Source organism: Myiozetetes cayanensis, unplaced genomic scaffold (assembly GCF_022539395.1).
Source record: "Myiozetetes cayanensis isolate MyiCay16 unplaced genomic scaffold, myiCay2020 scf21, whole genome shotgun sequence".
In the NCBI taxonomy this organism is placed as follows: domain Eukaryota; kingdom Metazoa; phylum Chordata; class Aves; order Passeriformes; family Tyrannidae; genus Myiozetetes; species Myiozetetes cayanensis.
The window spans coordinates 5,023,519-5,041,891 of NW_026087423.1; the positions used below are offsets into that span (position 1 = coordinate 5,023,519).

Sequence of the window (18,373 nt, forward strand, 5' to 3'; positions counted from 1 at the left end):
AGCAAAATGAGGTTCAGTAAGAAAACACATATAAGCTAAATGTAAATAAACATACAAAATGATGCTGCAGGAACCAGAGCATTCAGTACAATGACAGTAAGCCTGCAATAACCATTTTTTACTAATAAATCCATCAATGTGTTTGAGCCTTAGAGCTGCACAAAGGTTGCATCTCACCACGATCCACACCAGCATAAGAGAAGATACTTCCTACTTACCTTGTCCTGCTGTAGATAATTGTCCTGCTGCATTGATTTGAGCATTTGATACATGAGGGCCTTGGTTTTGTTACCTTGTTTGCTTAAACTGCCCCTCCCCACTACTTCCATAATCTGCTCTGTGGTCACAGGACTTGGGTCATAATTTCTCTTTATTTTACCAGTTAAAAAACAACATCTGTCATTTGGAGATACCATTACTAACCTTTTGATCAGATCTTCCAGTTCACTCAGAGGACAGTAAGGATAATGTTACACAGGACACAAAGCCATTTATGATTTTGTCCCCTAACCTGCAAAGCCTGTGAGTTTTCACTTACCACAGAACACAGTAACCATCATCCAGTGGCACAACAGAACTGGAATCTAACATGGGAAGAGCAGCATAATGTCTAACACAGGAATAATAATAAATTTATTACAATAGAAACAAACAGATAATGCATTAGTTCATGTACAAAATACTGACAGCATTCTCCTGCCTCAGTCAGTGCTTACTAAGTACCCACATTTAAAAACATCCTAAAACTGATGACACCACACAGATTTATGGAGGTCATAGCAATTTCTTGACACTGCTGTAAGAGAGCCCAGCTACTCTTCAAGGTTTGCTGCACAATACAAAGAGATGGGGCAGGATATAATGGGATCATCTGCCATTTGAAATTCTGCACCAGGAAATCAAGAGAGAGCAATTTATAAGCATGGAGGAAATATGAAAAATGCATGAAATTAGAGTTACTTGTGGCAAATGTTTTCATTACAAGTGCCCAACAATAAGGCAGCTGATGACTGACTTGAGTGCCCATCGTTGCTCAAGACACAATGTGCTAATTGTCAGTTCTACTCCTGAGCTGGTTTTTTTTGCCTTTTCTGTTTAAACAAACTGATGTTTAGAAGCATTTTCACTGCACTGCATCAACTCCCAAAGGAAGCCAGAAAGACTCTTAATAAAAGAAGAAAGGTACCTATGAGCCTGCTGGATTGACTGGTGTCACTCGGCCTTCATACTGTTGGTTTTCTCTCCCCACCTTTACATACACGTTTACTGAATTCAGAGAGGAAGTCAGTGTGCACATTAGTATCTCTTTCCTTCTCATCAGCCTCACTCTTTTGGAGTGACAAACGTGGTCCATGCTAACCAAAAACCGTTTATACAAAGTTGCATTTAAAAGAAGCTACAAAATACTTTTTTTTGCTCTATTTGGTTTCACGTTCCCACCCCCAGGTGTAAATTATCCAGATTCATCTCACATATTTGAGGGATGCCTCCCTGTAATTTATCCCATCTCTGGGCAAAGCTAAAAGGCAAAACGATTCCTACAACCACTGAGAAGTTTGCAAGCACATTCTATTTGGAGCTAATTTATTTCTGGGGCAGTATCGGGTCACAAAACATACAGTGTGAGAGGAATACTGGCACTGAGCAAACGTTGAAGCAAATTAGGACATTTTCTCCCTACTCCCTCTTATACCAGACTCCCTGATGGAAGTCCACAAATAATTTCTTCTCTAAGAAGACAATAAAAACTCATCTGAAATACAGTCTCAAGAACCATATATACACATTTTGTATATTTGAGAATGCTGGCAAAAGTCCACTGAGGCAGAAGATAAAAAGCATGAAGGCTAAGTCTAACATCAGGCTCTCTACTGAACCTGACACCTAGAAACAAAACAACGTAAGGCTTCTTTTCTTCTGAAGTAACCTCTCCAAACTGTGGTTTTCCAGTGGCATGTGGAAGAGGCCAGCTGTTGAGACCTTCTTTCTTGCTTCATGCTTTAGAAAGTGAGCTGTTATGCAGCAGAGAGGCAGGCCTGGCGAATGCTTTGTGCCCAGGTGTTCAAGAGTGCTGTGACTGAATGCTTGTCTGGAAGCTGCAATAGTTTTGAAGTCATGTATCGATACACTGACTGCAAAAAGGGGTTGGCTGCTGGAAAGAAAAAAAGATAACAGATAAAGGAAGTTATAATTAAAAAAAAAATTAAAAAAAATTTAAAAGACAAGAGTAACATGAAGTGTTCACGTTTCCCCCCTACTACCACATACACATGCCCAACAAGTGTCATGCCAGCAGCCTCATACCATACTGTCTGGGGTTTTTTATCCACAGAGGGCTCTGATCCGGATAATCCGCTGGAACGCTGAGCTGGAGTGGTGGGACATTGGGAAGATTCTTGTCATCTAGGATGCAAACACACTTCCCATCAGAACAGAGCATTCCTTGCTGGATGGAAGGGTTTTGTGCATAACACAGCTTGGTTTCTAGTCTCTGAACCCCAAGGAGGAACCTGACTGTACATCTCCTTTTTTACTGAAAAGAAATCTCATTGCTCACTTTACCAACACTTTTAAACTTTTGGTAGAAAAGGCTGGCAAACAGAGCTCCATCTCTTACACACTTCTGCACCTTGCCATTCTCACCATTTCATCAGCTCAACTTCACCAAGTTAGACATCAGTACTCAGGACAAAACCAATCCCAGTTTTTCAGAGGAAGAGAAGAAGGAAAGAATCTATTTTCCCTACTGGAATCCAAGAACAAAACAAGTAAACAGACTGTACCACTTTATGATTATTCAGCTAAGATGAAAAAAAAACAATGCAATCTGAATTAACTTCTTGGACATACATCATTGCCAGTGATCATTAGTACAAACTGAAATAGACTCTCCCAAAAATTAACTCACCATTTCTCTAGCTCTGTCCTACTTGATGGAGGCACAACAACTCACGTATCAGACTAGGTAAAATCAGGAATCAAGATTTTGCTAGCAATGAGTAATTTTCTACACACTGAGGTTACCAATTGCAACTTCAGTGCAGAGAAAGGATCAATCAGTGTGAATGAAATCCCCAAGTGTACCCTGAAACAGGCTGTGCAGGATGTTGTGATGATGCAGTGCTATGATAAGTATAGATATAACTACAGACTTCATGCAGAAGTCACAGGTTAGCCAGATTCAAGGCTGTTTCAAATTCCTACAGTCAAGCTCAGTGCTTCTTTCTGAATGCAGCCCTTAGTGTCTCCTTGCTTACCTAGCTTGCATATGAGATGAACTGTGCCATTATTGCTGCAGTGGGAAGGGTCCAGGTTTACCAGGAACTTAGGATTTAATCTTGCAACTTCTCCTTGTAAGACATTTGGAATGGTCTGCCTTTCATCCTCTTCATATTTCCGTTTTCGAGGGGAAGCAACTGGGGCCCTGTGGAAAGTCCAGCCGACAAAAGGACCAGGTGAAAATGTTTTATTTATTTATTTGTCAAATACTTTACAGGTGAAAAAAGGAATGCTGTAACTCATCCCCATGCATAAACTCCTCTGTTCTTTTAACAGTTTCTACAAACAAACATTCTGCCCCAAGTAATGAAGGCTCAGGACAGACAGCAGGTGGGTGATACGTACGTGATGGGCGGGCCATGAATCGCAGTCATGGCCGGCATGAACGTTCGGTACAGGGAATGGTTGAACACGGGGGAACGGATGTTGGCCAGAACAGCGTCCAGAAGTGGCTGACACAAGTACTGCTGTTTGGTTGGGGGCACTGGGGGAGGCGGTGGAGTAGGCTGAAACACGACATCACCATCATTACCAATAAAAGAAACATCTACCATTGATTCTGCAAAATTTTATAGCGGTCAACTTTCAATGCATGAAATGCAAATGACTCTCCAAACTGCATACAATAACAGTAAGAGAGGAGAAAAAAAAACAAGCAAAAAGACATCTGCAGCTCTGGTTTAGGAAGGCAGTCCTGAAATTAGCCACAAAAGTTCACAGAAGGAAGTATTTGAGTCTTGGCATAAAGCACAAGAACCTTGAAAGTTAGGTTAAAAGACACACACAGGTGACTTGTGTGAAATAAATGCCCATTTTTTCCTGTTTTCTTATTTAGTCCAACCTTATTTGAACCCTTAACAGCATGAGTCCCAAGAAATGCAAAAAATTTATCTTGCCTTTCAGAATTAATTGCTTATCTTTCTTAGCACAAAGCATTACATACCACAGCCATATCATTTTTCAGCTTCTCCAGAGCAATTTCACATTTCTGCAGCGTCTTCAGGGGGCACCTGTGAAAGAGAAGAAATTTCATCACCACAAAATGGTCACCCTGGCTGAAGTGTTCCTGCTATCTGAGCCCCACAGAGCCTCAATGTAAATGTGGCTGGATGCTAAACAACAAATTTGTGGAATAGCTGGGAAAATTGATGCCCAGCCAAAAGGAAAGAGTTACCGTTTTGAAGGGTCAGTCAGGATATCCAAGAGACTCTTCATTTTACTCAGGTCCTTCTTCCTGTCTGAAATAGTACCAGAGACACAAACACTGACTACAAGGATAGCTTCCATTCTTGCAGACAGAAATACAGTATGCTGTTGGAAGTACATAATTTCATGTATACACGAGCCAACACTGAAGACTGTAGTGTGGACCAACAGATCTTTCATCTACTCATAAATATATCCATTGCATACACTCTATGTGTCTGAAAACCATCAGAAGTAAAGGACAACTGATAATAACTTAAGGGTAAGGATTTTGCCCACTCTTCACAGTAAAATCTTTACAGTCATAGGCAAGAAAGCAACTAACTTTCTCTGTAATTTTTAATCCCTGGAATAGAAACCATCACATAAGGCAAAGTACTGCTTCTCTCAGCAGAAGAGAGAGCTGACAGAGAGAAATGCATGGTTAAATATAGGGAACCTCACCTTCATTTTTATCTATTTTATTGATCATCCTCCGGAGCGGCTCGATGTACTTTGACAGCTGTTTGAGTTTTTCCAGATACTGCTGCTCCTCTGACTGGCCAGAACTGGCTGGACTCATGACAGAATTTGGATTTCCTGGCAAGAAGGAAGACTGCAGGTCACAGGGTGATAAAAGATACCGCAGAACATTATTCTCACATTTCAGAATCGAGATCTGAAACGTGGCACTCTTGAAGTGTAGCTCATGTCAAACATCCAAATGCACAATGCCCTCCATAGTTCAAGTGCTTGCCCAATCCTCTAGTTTTGGGTAGATATAAAATCTCCTATGGACTGAACAGCAATTCCCATGTAATACCATTTTTTCTGAAAAGTTCCTAAGTTCCATATACCTATCTTCTAGGTCCTCATTTTGCCTTCACTCTGGTGTATTAAACACTAAATCAACACAACAGATTTGCTGCAGTTTTCCTTAAGTCGGTGCTTTCCAAACTGCAAAGCAAACAACACTGGTGTTCACTACTTGCAATGCCAGCTGCTTTGTGGAGCTCTTTAAAGAGCCAAAAATAGCAGGTTTCCTGGGAACTACTACAGTTACCAAAACTCCTGGTCTGCAGTACAGCTCTCAGATCATTTACCTGGAGTGTTTAGAGGACCTGGGGATGGGACACTGAAGTTCTGAGGTGTTCGTGCAGCTGCCGGGCTCTGGGATGGCTGTGGAGATGGACTGGGGAGAAAGCTGCTGGGTGAGGGAGCAGGGCCAGAGCTGAAAAATAAGCACAAAATCAAACCTGCCAGAATCTGACAAGGAAGGATCATCAGCCTAGGAGCAGATATGATTTTAGTAAGCACTGTTATGGCACTCTGTAGCTCTGTCTCAGTGAGGATTTCATACAAAGGTCCTTTATTTAAAAGGGGGGTTTTCAGAGTGTATCCAGCACAATCCCACCTGTGCTCTCCGTGCAGTTGGTATTGAAGTTTCTTCACTTCAGTGGAAAGAGAGTAAAATGTACTGAATGCTTCTGAAAACCTCACCCTTATGGCATTAACAGAAGTCCTCAGAAGCTGCAGTGTGGCTCACCTGACATTTGAATTTGGCTGAGAAGTTGGCTGGCCCGGTTGAGGCGATGGCTGTGGCTGTGGTGGAGGAGGCATTGACTGGGGTGTTTGAGCTTGTTGGACAGGAGATGGGGATGACATCATGGTAATATTGTTCTGGCTGACCTGAAAAGTGGGAAAATGATAAGATCAATAACAACAAAAGGGAGTAGAGGATGGGAACCTAACTAAAAGCTTTACCTGTGGAGAGAAGTGGATCCTCTTGGCCTACAAGAAATGAAAGCATTAGTTTCCTTTCTCCCCCATAAGGACAGTCCCACCTGTATCTCTCTTCAGGCTCTCAGGGCAGTACTTCATATCAACTTCACTAGAAATAACCACTGAAATTGCACATAATTTGAACAACTCATTGTTTTTCACTTCCTAAACCATCATATTGCAATTAAAATGTCAGAAATACCTGTACCAGAAAAACCTGTACTTTATTAGAACTAAAGAGCAGGAAGAAAAGACAATTGTCACTTGAGAATTAAGAGTCATAAACCCCCCTCCTTATTTTGACCTTTTCATTACAGTCTTCAAAGGTCTGTCAGACTTGACTGTAGCTTCCCAACTGGTTTTCTTTAGGAAGAAGGAAGAAAAACAATTAAGTAAGCCAAATCAGCAACATCTTGTTCAAATATTCAGCTTTGGAAAACTGTGTGAGATAGAAACACTCCAAACTGAATGGCTGTGTGGGGAAAAAAAAATGAAGTAGCTTTCTGACCTTTGGAGAGTGCTGAGGTGTGCCTGAAGGACAAAGAGATGATGAGAGCATTTCCAGAATAGCACCAAACTCTGGGTAACAACTAAGTTTATTCTGTACACTCTACAGTGCCAGAGCCAGATGATGCTCAAATTTGAGCAACTTCTCACATTTGTTCTAATACACATTTATTCTCTTAATCACTTAAAAACAAACAAGAAAACCTGTACAGTAGCCTGGAGCATGATACAGTAATGAAGATGTTAAGTGATCATGTTTAAGGCACATACAGACTTCCCATGACCTGAGGCTAAAAGTAAGTACATACAGAATACATCGTGGCTCAGTAACCTCTATGTCCCTCCTGTAAGTCAATAATGAGCATCTTTATGAATTAACAACTCTGTTTCCCTCAGTCTAAATCAATTTTAAGCAAAGGTCCCAGTAAATCCACAAGTCCCAGGCACGTCATGGGTGCTGCAAATTGGTGTTGTCCTTCACTCTCTTGTTAGCTATCCATTAAATCATCCAACTGTATCCAGAGGACATGATATTTAGCACATTTTAAAGGTATCATATGGTCTACTTTTGCATGTACACACTCAATACAACAGGAAATGCTTTGCTTGGAATATCACATTGCAGCTCTGCAAGAGGCCTCATTCCACAAAAAACCAAAATAAAATAGGGCACAAACAATCCCCAGCTCTGTACAAAACTACTAGACTTGAAGATGCCAGTTTATAGCCATTAATGAACAGTTTAAAGTCAAATGCAGCCTGACATACTCTGATGGGTTTTTTCAACCTTCAATAACCCCAGTACCTTTGCAACCTCTCCCACGAAGATAACATTTAGAACAAGTGAGGCTGAAGTCATGTTTTAAATCAGCTACTATATCTTCCTTTTCTCCATAATCAACGAGCACTGGGCTGTGCTTACTGTTATACATAAGAGGTGGATTCTTTAACAGCATTTGTCTCCTCCACAGCTGGAAAAGCATTTTTGGGACTGAAAAGCACAGCCTGCCTCCCATAGAAAGCAAGCAGCTCACCACTGTTTGGAAGGAAGCTGGGATGGAGGACACTGCAAAAAGCATTCCCTGACTTTTTACAAATCTACTTAACATTGTATTAAACAGCAAATAATTTAGAGCTTGGATGCTGCACCCATTTTTCCTCAGGTCAAGCTAAGACAATCACTTCCTGAAAATCAAGCCCCTTTTAAGTGTCTCAAGTTAATCACAGATGATTACTTCTGAACACTCCAATCCTTGTGTCTTGGGAAGGAAGGAGAAAGGAGTTTCATCAGTTTTTTTGCCAGATTTAAGCTTCTGTATCTACTTGAACACCAAGGGCCCTTCACATTAATTTACAAATGGTGTAGAAAAGCAAAGGACATGCAGCATCTACTGTGCACATAAGCAATGAATAAATTGAACTTTTTTGCATTACCCCTTCTCATTCAAGTATATGCACAGGCAAACAGCTTTCCTTCTTACAATAGGTTTGCTCTCTGCCAGCTTCATTTGAGCATACCAAAGGCCAATGTCTAACAGTGAGCAAATTTGCAACATTTTCAGAAACATGCATTCAGAACTGTGCAATTCTGAACTTACTGCCTTGCTTTGTTTTGACAGCAATTCATTTGCTACATAAAAATTTCAGATGTTTTCCTGTAGAATAGATCTTCAGGTTTAGGTTTCTACATTCTTTCCAGGACATGGATTAAGATTACAGCAATTTAATGAAATTTCAACTTCTAGGGAATGCTCTTTCCAGTCAACTCAGAGTAAAAAGACAGCTTAAAAAAACCCCAAAACCAAACAAATAATAATAAAAAAAAGCCACCACAAAAATACTTATAAATCCCAAACCTTCCCTCCAGAGCTTTAACTCCATTGAACTCATTTAACTCCAGAGTCAAGCCATGGTTACTGATCATTTGTATAGCCTTCATCTTCAACAGATATAAGGAAATGCAACTACATATTTTTTCACTGAGGGACATGAATTTCTGCCCTACAAGCATGCTCATGGTCAGCCATGACAGCCCACTGAACAAATCCATGCTCTGTGACTCTACAGTGACCTGATCATGACACCAAGCCCTAAGTCTTGGCCAGGAGATATTTAGGCTTGCATGATAAAGTTTGCATTTACATCCAGTAAATCAAAGCTATTCTTAGTGTTCAGATCCCACTGTGTTGGTAGATAGGCCTCATGGCTGGGTTTATCTCCAGTTTGCTGAGTCTCAGGCAAGGACAGCACTCAGGAGATAAGGCTGGTGAGAGCTTTCAGAAGCTCCCAGTAACAAGAGTGTGCAAATATGCAGAAGCCAACGGCAAGGAAAGGACATTGCAACAAGGAAGGGGTGGGTAGTAATGGGGAAACTTTCAGCCTAAAGGAAAACTCCAGAAAGCATTTACAGTACTGTAAATCACTGTTCATGACAAATTTCTTTTCTTCTTCTGCCTTCTCTAGTTGTTTAGCCCTCTACATCATTTTCACCATCCCTGGCCTCCTATGAGAGAATTCCTTGATGACCAGTTCACTTGGAGTTGGAAATCAAAGCTCCTCAGTAACAATGACAGTGCTAAAAGATCAGCCTATGGCACTGAATGCTTGAGCCAGAGGTCTTTTGTTATGAGTCAAATACTAAATATTAGCCAAACTAATACTTAAATACCCATGGGAAAGCCTCACCATCAAACCAAATATTGTATTTCACATGGGAGATGATTGTGTCTCTCTGTATAAACTGCTACACCAACCAAAGCTCAGAGTAGATTCTCCTCTGACTCCACAGCTATGCCCAGGTTTGTCAGTTAACATATAAACACTGTCCTGGATTGAAATGACCAACCATCTCAAACCAGAAATGACAACAGGTGTGTTTGCCTAGGACTACAGAATCCTTCTGGTCACTTTAACTACCTCTGCAAATTCCTGAGAAGAAATGCAGCACTCTGAGCTCACGCACTTCCCAGCAACAGCTGGACAGGTGCTGCCAGCCTGCCTACACAGGCTCTTCTCCGATGCAGGTACAAGTGGGATCTTTCTGGCACTTGCTCCTACACAACCATGAAAGAAAAGAAGAGCTCGACTTTTTCTGGGTCCCTGATAACATGCCAAAAAGCTACTCCAACTGAAATGAGCCCCAGTTTACTAGTAATGAAAGGAGCACCTGTACAGAGCAGGAACACATGACAAGCAAGGTCACAAGTCAGCCAGTAAACTGCAGTGCAGACTTGCAACACTCTCATAAATCCACACTTGTAGAGTGAGGACCTCTAATTTGAGAGTTGAATCAATTCTGAACATGGAAAAGTTTGAAATGTTAAAATAAAGACCTACACCACTTTAACAATGCTTTATTTGATATCCCAAACTCTCAGAAAACCTATTATTTAAAATGAAAAGGAATCCATAAAAAAACCCAACCTAAACAGCCCAACACCCTGAGAAACACCAGCAAGTTCGTTGTTCGGTGCAAAAGTGAAGGTCCCCTTGCTTGAAAGGCAGTGCTACAACCAGGCAGCGAATCCCTGACACAACGTGCTTTGACTCAGTAAATACCTGTGGCATTTGCTGTCCCAAGGGAATGGAGCTTGGTGCTGTAGCAGACACAGCGGTGGTAGGCGGGAACCGTGGTCTGATTTGCATCCCACCTCGGGCCATAGGTGCGGTGATCATCTTTGAGGACAGAGGGACAACAGACAAAAGTAATCGCAAAACAAGAAATGCAGTGCACTGGCAGGATGAGAAGCACATGCAACCTCCAGGAATTAGAGGGAGGGGGAGCATGAAGGGAAGGTTAGTGAGCTTTTCTCTAAAGGTTAACCTGACATGCTAGCTTAGTAACCAAACTCCTTTTTACACCCCTTCTATCTGTTTTCAGCAAGCACCCAATGAATTCTAGTTTTCTCCAGAGAGCAATATGTACACTCAGATTTGGGAGTCAAGGGTTGACTGTGCTGCATTTCCATGAAGGGCTTTTCCCAACTTTTGCCTGACATCTTAAATTTCTAGAATTCTTGGAAATAAGTGCTCCAAGATTGCTGTCTGTGCTCCATATAAGAAGCTCTATAATGCCATAGGTTTCTGATGTGCTTTCCCCCACTGTGGACTCAAAGGGTTTAGCAGTATTTGCATGTGCCCCCTTCACTACAGAACAGTTTGTCACACAGTTCAACAGCAACTGTCAGCACAAATGCTCCACAGTGGGTAAAACTCCAGACCAGCCTAACCTATGACAGTATAACAGTGCCAGACAACAAAAAGGACTTCTGGGTTTGACAAGGCTATTTCCTTCCTTTTATAACCCACAGAATAAGTCCAATATATCCATATATTCCATATTTTTGACAAATACCCATTCCTCTATTACTAAGCTGGGCTAAATTGTTCTATTATGGGTCCATAATCTTCCTCAAGCACAGTTTGATTCTCCAGCTGTATAGACTAAGCACACCCTAAAGTACAATCATTTAGGATAAATGATGGAGGTTAGCATTAGAATGAATTTGTATTTTAAAACAGTGTTAGGACTATGCTACTCTGAGGTATCTAGAAGTCCCTTTCAGAACCATCAGCCTGCATGAGTTGTACATATTTAATTTTACATATATATATGTATAGCCCTCTGTTACTTAAAATTTGATATTCCACTGAGAATTTGACATATACTGAGAATTTACAACAAATACAGCATATTTTTGAGGTTGTATTTAGGTAATTTTGGTAGATTCACTTATCAGTAAAAGAGCTTCTGTTTGGTACTTTAAAGACCTACAGTGAAGTTCTCTGGGCTACCTTTTTTTTCTAGCTTACATGTTACCAAGGAACCTATGCAGTCCTAACTAACCTACAAGTTCATGTAATCTCCTTCCTCTAAAGGGTTTGGGGCACTCCTGCTTAGTGTTCTATGTAAATGGACTGAAGCAGCCAGCAACATGTTTCTAAAGAGTCAGAGAATGCATGTGCTTACAATTGTTAAAAATAAATAAAATTAAATACAATGTGGCAAGACTGAAAAAGGAAAGCAGTAACTGATAAAGAAAACAGTGTCAAATTCAGCACAGCTGTTAGTTCACAACATCAGAGCAATGCAGTCCCTTTCCATCCAGGAAAAGAGGGATGGTCAGAGACAGGATTTCAAAAGAGAAACAAATGAGAGCGCTTCAGACATCACACACACATGCACACGTGCACACACAGCATGCAGCAGCCACCACGAGCAAACACAACAACCCAGCACTGCCACAAAGCACAGGTGGATGCTATGAAGTGCAGTGAAGAGCTACAGTATCAACATGAGAGCTGGTGAAGCAACACAGCCCTAACAAAACCAAAAAAAAAAAAAAAAAGGAGGGGGAAATTGCTAGGGGTAAAAAACAACCAAGGTATCCTTCCAGGTACAACCAGCCCATCTTAGACCCTCGTGAACGCACATGGATCTCTGGAGCGTGTGGAATCCCAGGGATGTTATGGTGACCCACGTGTCCCATCTTGGTCCTGTTTCTCATGCCACACCACCAAAGTGTGAAGATTTAATCACTTCCACTGAGGCCAAGGAAATTAGAAGCACATTCACAGTTTAAGTGCCTGGCAAACCACTGAACCCCAACAGGACAAACTCCAACTCAAAGGCTTTCAGCTGTTTGTATTCTTGCAGTTGGTCAAACGTGCACACAGTTTGGGGTTTGATTTTTCGTATTTTTGGAATGTGTGCTTTCAAAAGGAAGTGTATAAATAAAATGGCACTAATTCCACTTTCTTAAAAAAAGTAATCTATTTTTCCCCATTCTCCAGATGATTTACATTTACAAAACCTGTGATCCTTTGACAAAGGTTTCAGGAAAGGGGGTTTGTTTTATGCAAAGCAGTATATCCATGAAGGAGCTGTTCTTATCTGTCTAAAACAAGAACACAACCAGAAATGTTCAAGTACTTCCAAAAAAAAAATTTAACTGGACAAAAATCCTCCTCCACAAGTGAAATTGATTTTTATGGCATAAAATTCTGGATTCTGTAAACTTAATAAAGCAGAGAGCAAGAAGAGGAAGAGAGTCTCCCTCCAAAGTAAGATACAAACCCTATTATTTGATAAAAATGAAGTGGAATATAACAATCAGAATCCTGAACTTGTAACTTTCTTTCATCTAAAATCCAAACATTCAGAATTCTGTAAATACACAGCTTTTGGTGAGCATATGTACGTTCAGTACCACTGTCACTCCTCTAAAGGCAGCCTGGATTTTCAAAAAGCAACAGCCACTCTGCATTCTGAGCACCCGAAGGAATTGCACCAGAACAGTGATTTAAACTTCATTAATACTTAATTCCACTTGATTATAGGGTTTTTTTCTTGGTGCTGCAAGCTCTTGTGTAGCTCTCTGGTCACAAGGACACTCCTACTATCAGCTTCCCCATGAGCTACATGCTCACAAGGACCAGGCACCTGAGCAGGGTAACACTGACCTGCACAGTGTCTTCATAACTTCAGAGAAGAACTTCAAAGTGAATCCATGTTTAAACCTGGGGTTGCTTTTACTTTTATGCTCAGAGGATGTACAGAAACTTTACCGAAAAGGAAAAATACAGACGTATCAAGCAAAATCCCCAGTTGGAAAGTCCCTAGAAACTATGATTAAATTTAACAAGCAAAGATTAGGACAGGGTTTGTTTATAACAAAAGCTTCCCTGGACCAAAAGAAGAAATCAAGACAGATTTATTAAAAATGCTGGTGTGCTACTGAAAAATGTACTAAATGTAAAGCAAAAATCTACTTTAAAAGAAACTTCTTATAAATTAAAGAGAATCCTTATACACTCTCAACACTGAAGCTGCATTGTAATATTATACACAGCCACAATCTTAAAAGTATTAGATACAGAAAATATTTCCACAAGTACAAGAAACCCATTTAATTATTAGACTTCACAGTGTTAAGTGAATTTTAGTAGACTTGTATTGTGATGGCATGAACATAAATGGAGTAAAGCCTCTGTATGTGGAATATTCTAAATTCCACATGTGACAGATAAAGAGCAATCTCCGAGTTTACTACACATGACTGAATAAAGCTGCAATACAAAACTCACTGTCAACCATCTTATCACCCACAACTTTTCAAATGCACTGTGCTGTTAAGCCACTGGCATATGAAGTCACTAAATGGGGCAAGAATTAAGTTGACTCTGCATAAACACAATCCATCTGCTTTGGAGTTGAAAAGAGCACCATTAAGTTAGTAAAAGAAGAAAAGAAAAGTCAGAGTCTCCTTCCAGTCAGCCTAAGTCCCTGCAGTGCCACCTGGAAATTATTTAAGAAACAAACATAAGTTTTAATTCACATTTCAGCTGTAGAAAGAGAATCCTCCATTGCTGCCAGTACTGTACTTACCACTGCATCAGATTTACATCTTATGTTGCCACAAGCCAAAGGACCAATGCAGAAACAGAACTTAGCCACCAACAAGGGTGTGGGCCACACAAAAGTTATGATGGCACAAGACACTATCCCTGATAAAAGTCTGGGAGATTTATGTTAAAGAACCAATTGCTATTACAGTCCACATAAAAACCTTCCAAATGTCTTACTGAACCTATAATATTACTTGAGCACTGAAGGGAAAATGGTGCATGAAGACATGGAATGTCTGGGTATACAAAATGAACTCTGCATTAATCCTAGTCAGCCTCGTTTCATCTGTCTGCTTGCCTCTTCATCTACAAAGTGGTGATAATTGTACTTACCCATGTCTGTAACATGCCTCAATATGAAACACTACAGAGGTAAGCCACGAAAGACTTTCATATTCTTGTGGGAAATGGGATGAGAGGTTCAGCTTAAGCCATTCCCCATTTTTTCCCCCCATGTCTCCTTCATCCCAGACACACATCAAGGAACAACCACTGGGGCTACAAGTGTATAGCAGGATAAGAAAACTGTGTTAGACAAGAAGCTTTCACCCAGCACTTGTTTTGGCTGTTTTTTTTAATGTAACTCTGCACTTGTGACACACGCCATTTTTTCTGCACAATTCACATCCAGAACAAGAGCAATCTAGATCTACTGCCCATTTCACTCAGAAAAAGAATGAAAGATGAAAGGAATGAAAGGGGAATGCAGAGAGATTTCACTGTCTATACAATTTTTTATAGTCAATACATGAAGATGGAAGGTAAATCACATGGGATTAAAAATAGCAGGCAAAGAGTCACAGTACAGAGATCAGTTTACACAACAAAGCAGTCACCTAAGAAAGTTTAAGGAAAGAAGAGGTGATACACTCCAGGTACCAACAGTCAGACTTGTAGTGTGCCCACAGGAGGCCTTCTTACTCATGTGCATTCCTGTGTCAGTACAGGCAACAACTGTACCTACTTGGGACAGAGAGCATGCACAGAGAGGTTGTCAATGAAATCCTGCCTCTGACTCCAGGCAAAGGAGAAACAGCAGAGAAGACCATATCCCCTTTATAGAGGGAACGACCAGCGTCAGACCCCTCATCAGAAAACCACCACCAGAAACCCATCTCCATGCTCATCTCTAGCATGCACTTGCTACAGGCCTGTGCCCAGTGGCAGTGGCTCCCGAGCCCTTACCTGCCCTGAAGCTCCCATCTGAGCAGCCTGGGCCTGAGCTGCTTGCACTGCTGCCGCTGCCTGTTGCTGCTGCTGCACCAGCTGAGCTCTTACCTTGAGTATGAAAAGAAAAAACAAAGTAAACGTACATACATGATCAGGGTATGACCCTTCTGTTTCTATTAGATTGACTATCCCCATAAAAAAGGGTGTGGAGACATGATCAGCCTCACAGAGTAAAGGCTTTGAGGTTTCCCAGTGAAAACAAGTTCCCATGTTTATAGCATTTAGAAGTTTTCCCACAGACTGCACACCCAAATCAGTTTCTTCTTGCAACTTCTTCCCTGTATTATCAGGTCTTCTATGACAATACTAGATACTTAACTTTCTGGTAAACAGTTAACCTCACACGTGTTTTTTCCCCTCAAGCACCTACCAATGACCAGCATTTCAAACATTTATATATTAATTACAACTGTCAGTGTGACAACATGGCATTTAACTACTCCTAACTTAACTGGTAGGAGCACAAAATGGACATATCAACTCATCCATCTCCCAAGTGTGGCTGACACTCCACCCCCATCCCAGCAAGGCCCAAAGAAAAACAGGTCTGAGCTTTGGCTCAACAGCACATATGGAGCCCCAACAGAACTGACTGTAGCAGTTCAAACAGCTGCACCATTAAGAGGATGACCCAACAAGAGGTTCAACAGACTAAAACTATAATCTTGTCCACATTCTCTTCAAGGCAGGAACAGCCAGTATCTTAAACTGTGACCAAAACCTCTAAACTAGGCAGCAGAAGCCAAGTCAGCATGCTGGAGAGCCAATGTTGGCTCCAGCCAAATGAACTAGGCTCTTCAAAGCACTTGCTCATGGTCTGGAACAGCAAATGTCATGGAGGTAATTTTTCTTTAATCAGTTTGTTTCTTCTGCTTTTTTTCACTTGTCCATTCAAGAGTAAGACAGGAAATTATTTTTTAAATATTAGTTGGGTAAATGGTTTTCAGAGATTTCCAGAACTCCTACTCTTAGGCACAAAACTGTTCTCTACTGGCAGGTCCAGACACAAACCTTTAAACACCCTGTAGTTATAACATGCTAGCTACAGAGCTCTTAACAAGTTATGGTTTTCCTACTCCATTATTAGCAAAAATCAAATATATTTTTATTTCTCTATAAGATCACAACAAACCAACAATATCAGCTGGTCACCAGCCCTTACCTGCATGGCTTTTAACTGCTGTGGCGTAAGAGTAACAGGCATAACCTGACTGGGAATTTGTCCTGAGATTGCCTGTGGCTGAGACACCATGGGCTGGGGCTGAGGCTGGGATTGTGGTGGAAGTTGAGACTGTTGTGCCTGAGCAACCTGTTGTTGTTGCTGCTGCTGCTGTTGCTGTTGTTGTTGCTGCTGCTGCATCTGTTGCATCTGCTGTTGCATGACTTGTTGAGGTGGCTGCTGCTGTATCTGTTGTTGTGGTATTTGTTGCTGCTGCTGCTGCTGCTGTTGTTGCTGCTGTTGTGCCTGCATAGCCTGTGCCTGCAGCTGCTGCATTTGGGCAATCCGCTGTAGTTGTTGCTGCTGCTGTTGCTGCTGCATCTGAAAAGCAGGAGAAGCCAGGATGCTAAAGCTTCCAGCAATGCGACAGCAGGCTTGTTTTTATAGCATAAACCAAGAGCAAACAGAATCCTAATACATCAGGCTGATGTTTTAAGCCCAAAGAGAAAGTCCAACCTTTTTATCCACTCACTCTTCATGTCTCAACCCTACCTAGTGCTGCATCTCACAGTTTTGACATTACAAGCTTTCCTCACTACTAAAACAATTTTCAAAGGCAAAGGTGAAGTGCACCAGGTTCTCCTGCACAAATGGGCTCAGACACACTTTTCAAATGTAACCACCCTTTACCAAAAACTGCACAAGAATATGACAGCTGAAGTTTCTTCAGCTGTTTTTTTTGCCTTATATATATATATATAGTGCCTGTGTGTGTAGATATATATATATATGTTGTGCATGGCACATATTTTTTAAAGTGGCAACATGTTATTCACACAGTGACAAAACAGCCACTACTGTTACAGTAATTCAAGTACTGTTCTTTCCCACATACCTATTCCTGTCAGAATGAAAGACAATCCTGACATTTATAGAAAGAAAGAGACAAAGATTTCAATTCTCTATTGCTATGACAGAAGAAAGCAATGAAACATCTCTAAGTCTTTCCTCCAGGATGCAATACATCATTGTAAATTATCTTGCCAACCTGAAGCCCTGCCCTAAAGTGGAAAAGTGCTGGTACCAGGCAGAGCTGATACTCTACTTCCACACAGGCTGAGCTTCACTTGACAAGTAGCCCATCACAGATCACCTCATTTGCCATTGTAGCTGTTTGTCATCACCTGCTGTTGGTTTTGCTGCTGCTGCATCTGCAGTTTCAGCATGTGCTGCTGCTGCTGCTGGACAGCTTGCAACTGCTGCTGTTGCTGCTGCTGCTGCTGTGCCACCGCAGCGGCCGCTGCCTGCTGCTGCTGGACCTGGAACTGCTGCTGCATGGCTGACTGCTGGGCCTGGAACTGCTGCTGCTGCAAAGCCACCTGCTGCTGCTGGAACTGCTGCTGCTGCTGCTGTTGCTGCTGGGCAATCTGCTGGAGCTGAAGTTGGTCTGAAAAGAAAGCAGACTGTACTGAAAACATGAGACCCAAACAGCGCGAGATTAACATCCTTCATTAGCAGCATATACTTTTGCTTCCTCGAATAGATGAGGCCCATTAATAGCAAAATGAATGATACTTTCTACTACTAACTTCAAATTCACACACATTGAGTCAGTAACCTAGGTAAAGAGAATAAAAACGTGTGGGAGGAAATGTGCACTGAGGTCACCAGCAGAAGCACTGCACTACAGAAAACGTAAGTGAGCTCTACAAAAACTTGACAATAAGATGAAAGAATTTGCTCATATGACTAGACTGTTCCTCACTATACTGAGGAAGGCATCCCATTAGGTAGCAGTACTTAAAAATCAATTCTTCCTGGCTC

At 41.3% G+C, this 18,373-nt stretch overlaps 1 protein-coding gene across 6 annotated transcripts in view; it reads right to left on the bottom strand.

The window, feature by feature from the left end:
- Positions 1-604: 604 nt before the first annotated feature.
- The window catches only part of MED15 (mediator complex subunit 15), a 40,660-nt gene continuing 22,891 nt past the window's right edge, over positions 605-18,373 (bottom strand). For 3 of the 6 annotated variants that reach the window (XM_050318837.1, XM_050318841.1, XM_050318839.1), the window contains exons 6-18: positions 17,734-17,996; positions 16,553-16,930; positions 15,346-15,438; positions 10,312-10,428; positions 6,011-6,153; positions 5,568-5,695; positions 4,930-5,064; positions 4,454-4,517; positions 4,223-4,289; positions 3,625-3,785; positions 3,258-3,424; positions 2,305-2,403; positions 605-2,152 (exon numbers count right to left, since the gene is read on the bottom strand). In XM_050318837.1, coding sequence (XP_050174794.1) covers positions 2,016-2,152; positions 2,305-2,403; positions 3,258-3,424; positions 3,625-3,785; positions 4,223-4,289; positions 4,454-4,517; positions 4,930-5,064; positions 5,568-5,695; positions 6,011-6,153; positions 10,312-10,428; positions 15,346-15,438; positions 16,553-16,930; positions 17,734-17,996 — 1,952 coding nt within the window. In that variant the 3' untranslated portion in view covers positions 605-2,015. The remainder of the gene's footprint in view (positions 2,153-2,304; positions 2,404-3,257; positions 3,425-3,624; positions 3,786-4,222; positions 4,290-4,453; positions 4,518-4,929; positions 5,065-5,567; positions 5,696-6,010; positions 6,154-10,311; positions 10,429-15,345; positions 15,439-16,552; positions 16,931-17,733; positions 17,997-18,373) is intronic. The other 3 variants (XM_050318842.1, XM_050318843.1, XM_050318838.1) reach the window with 2 other exon arrangements.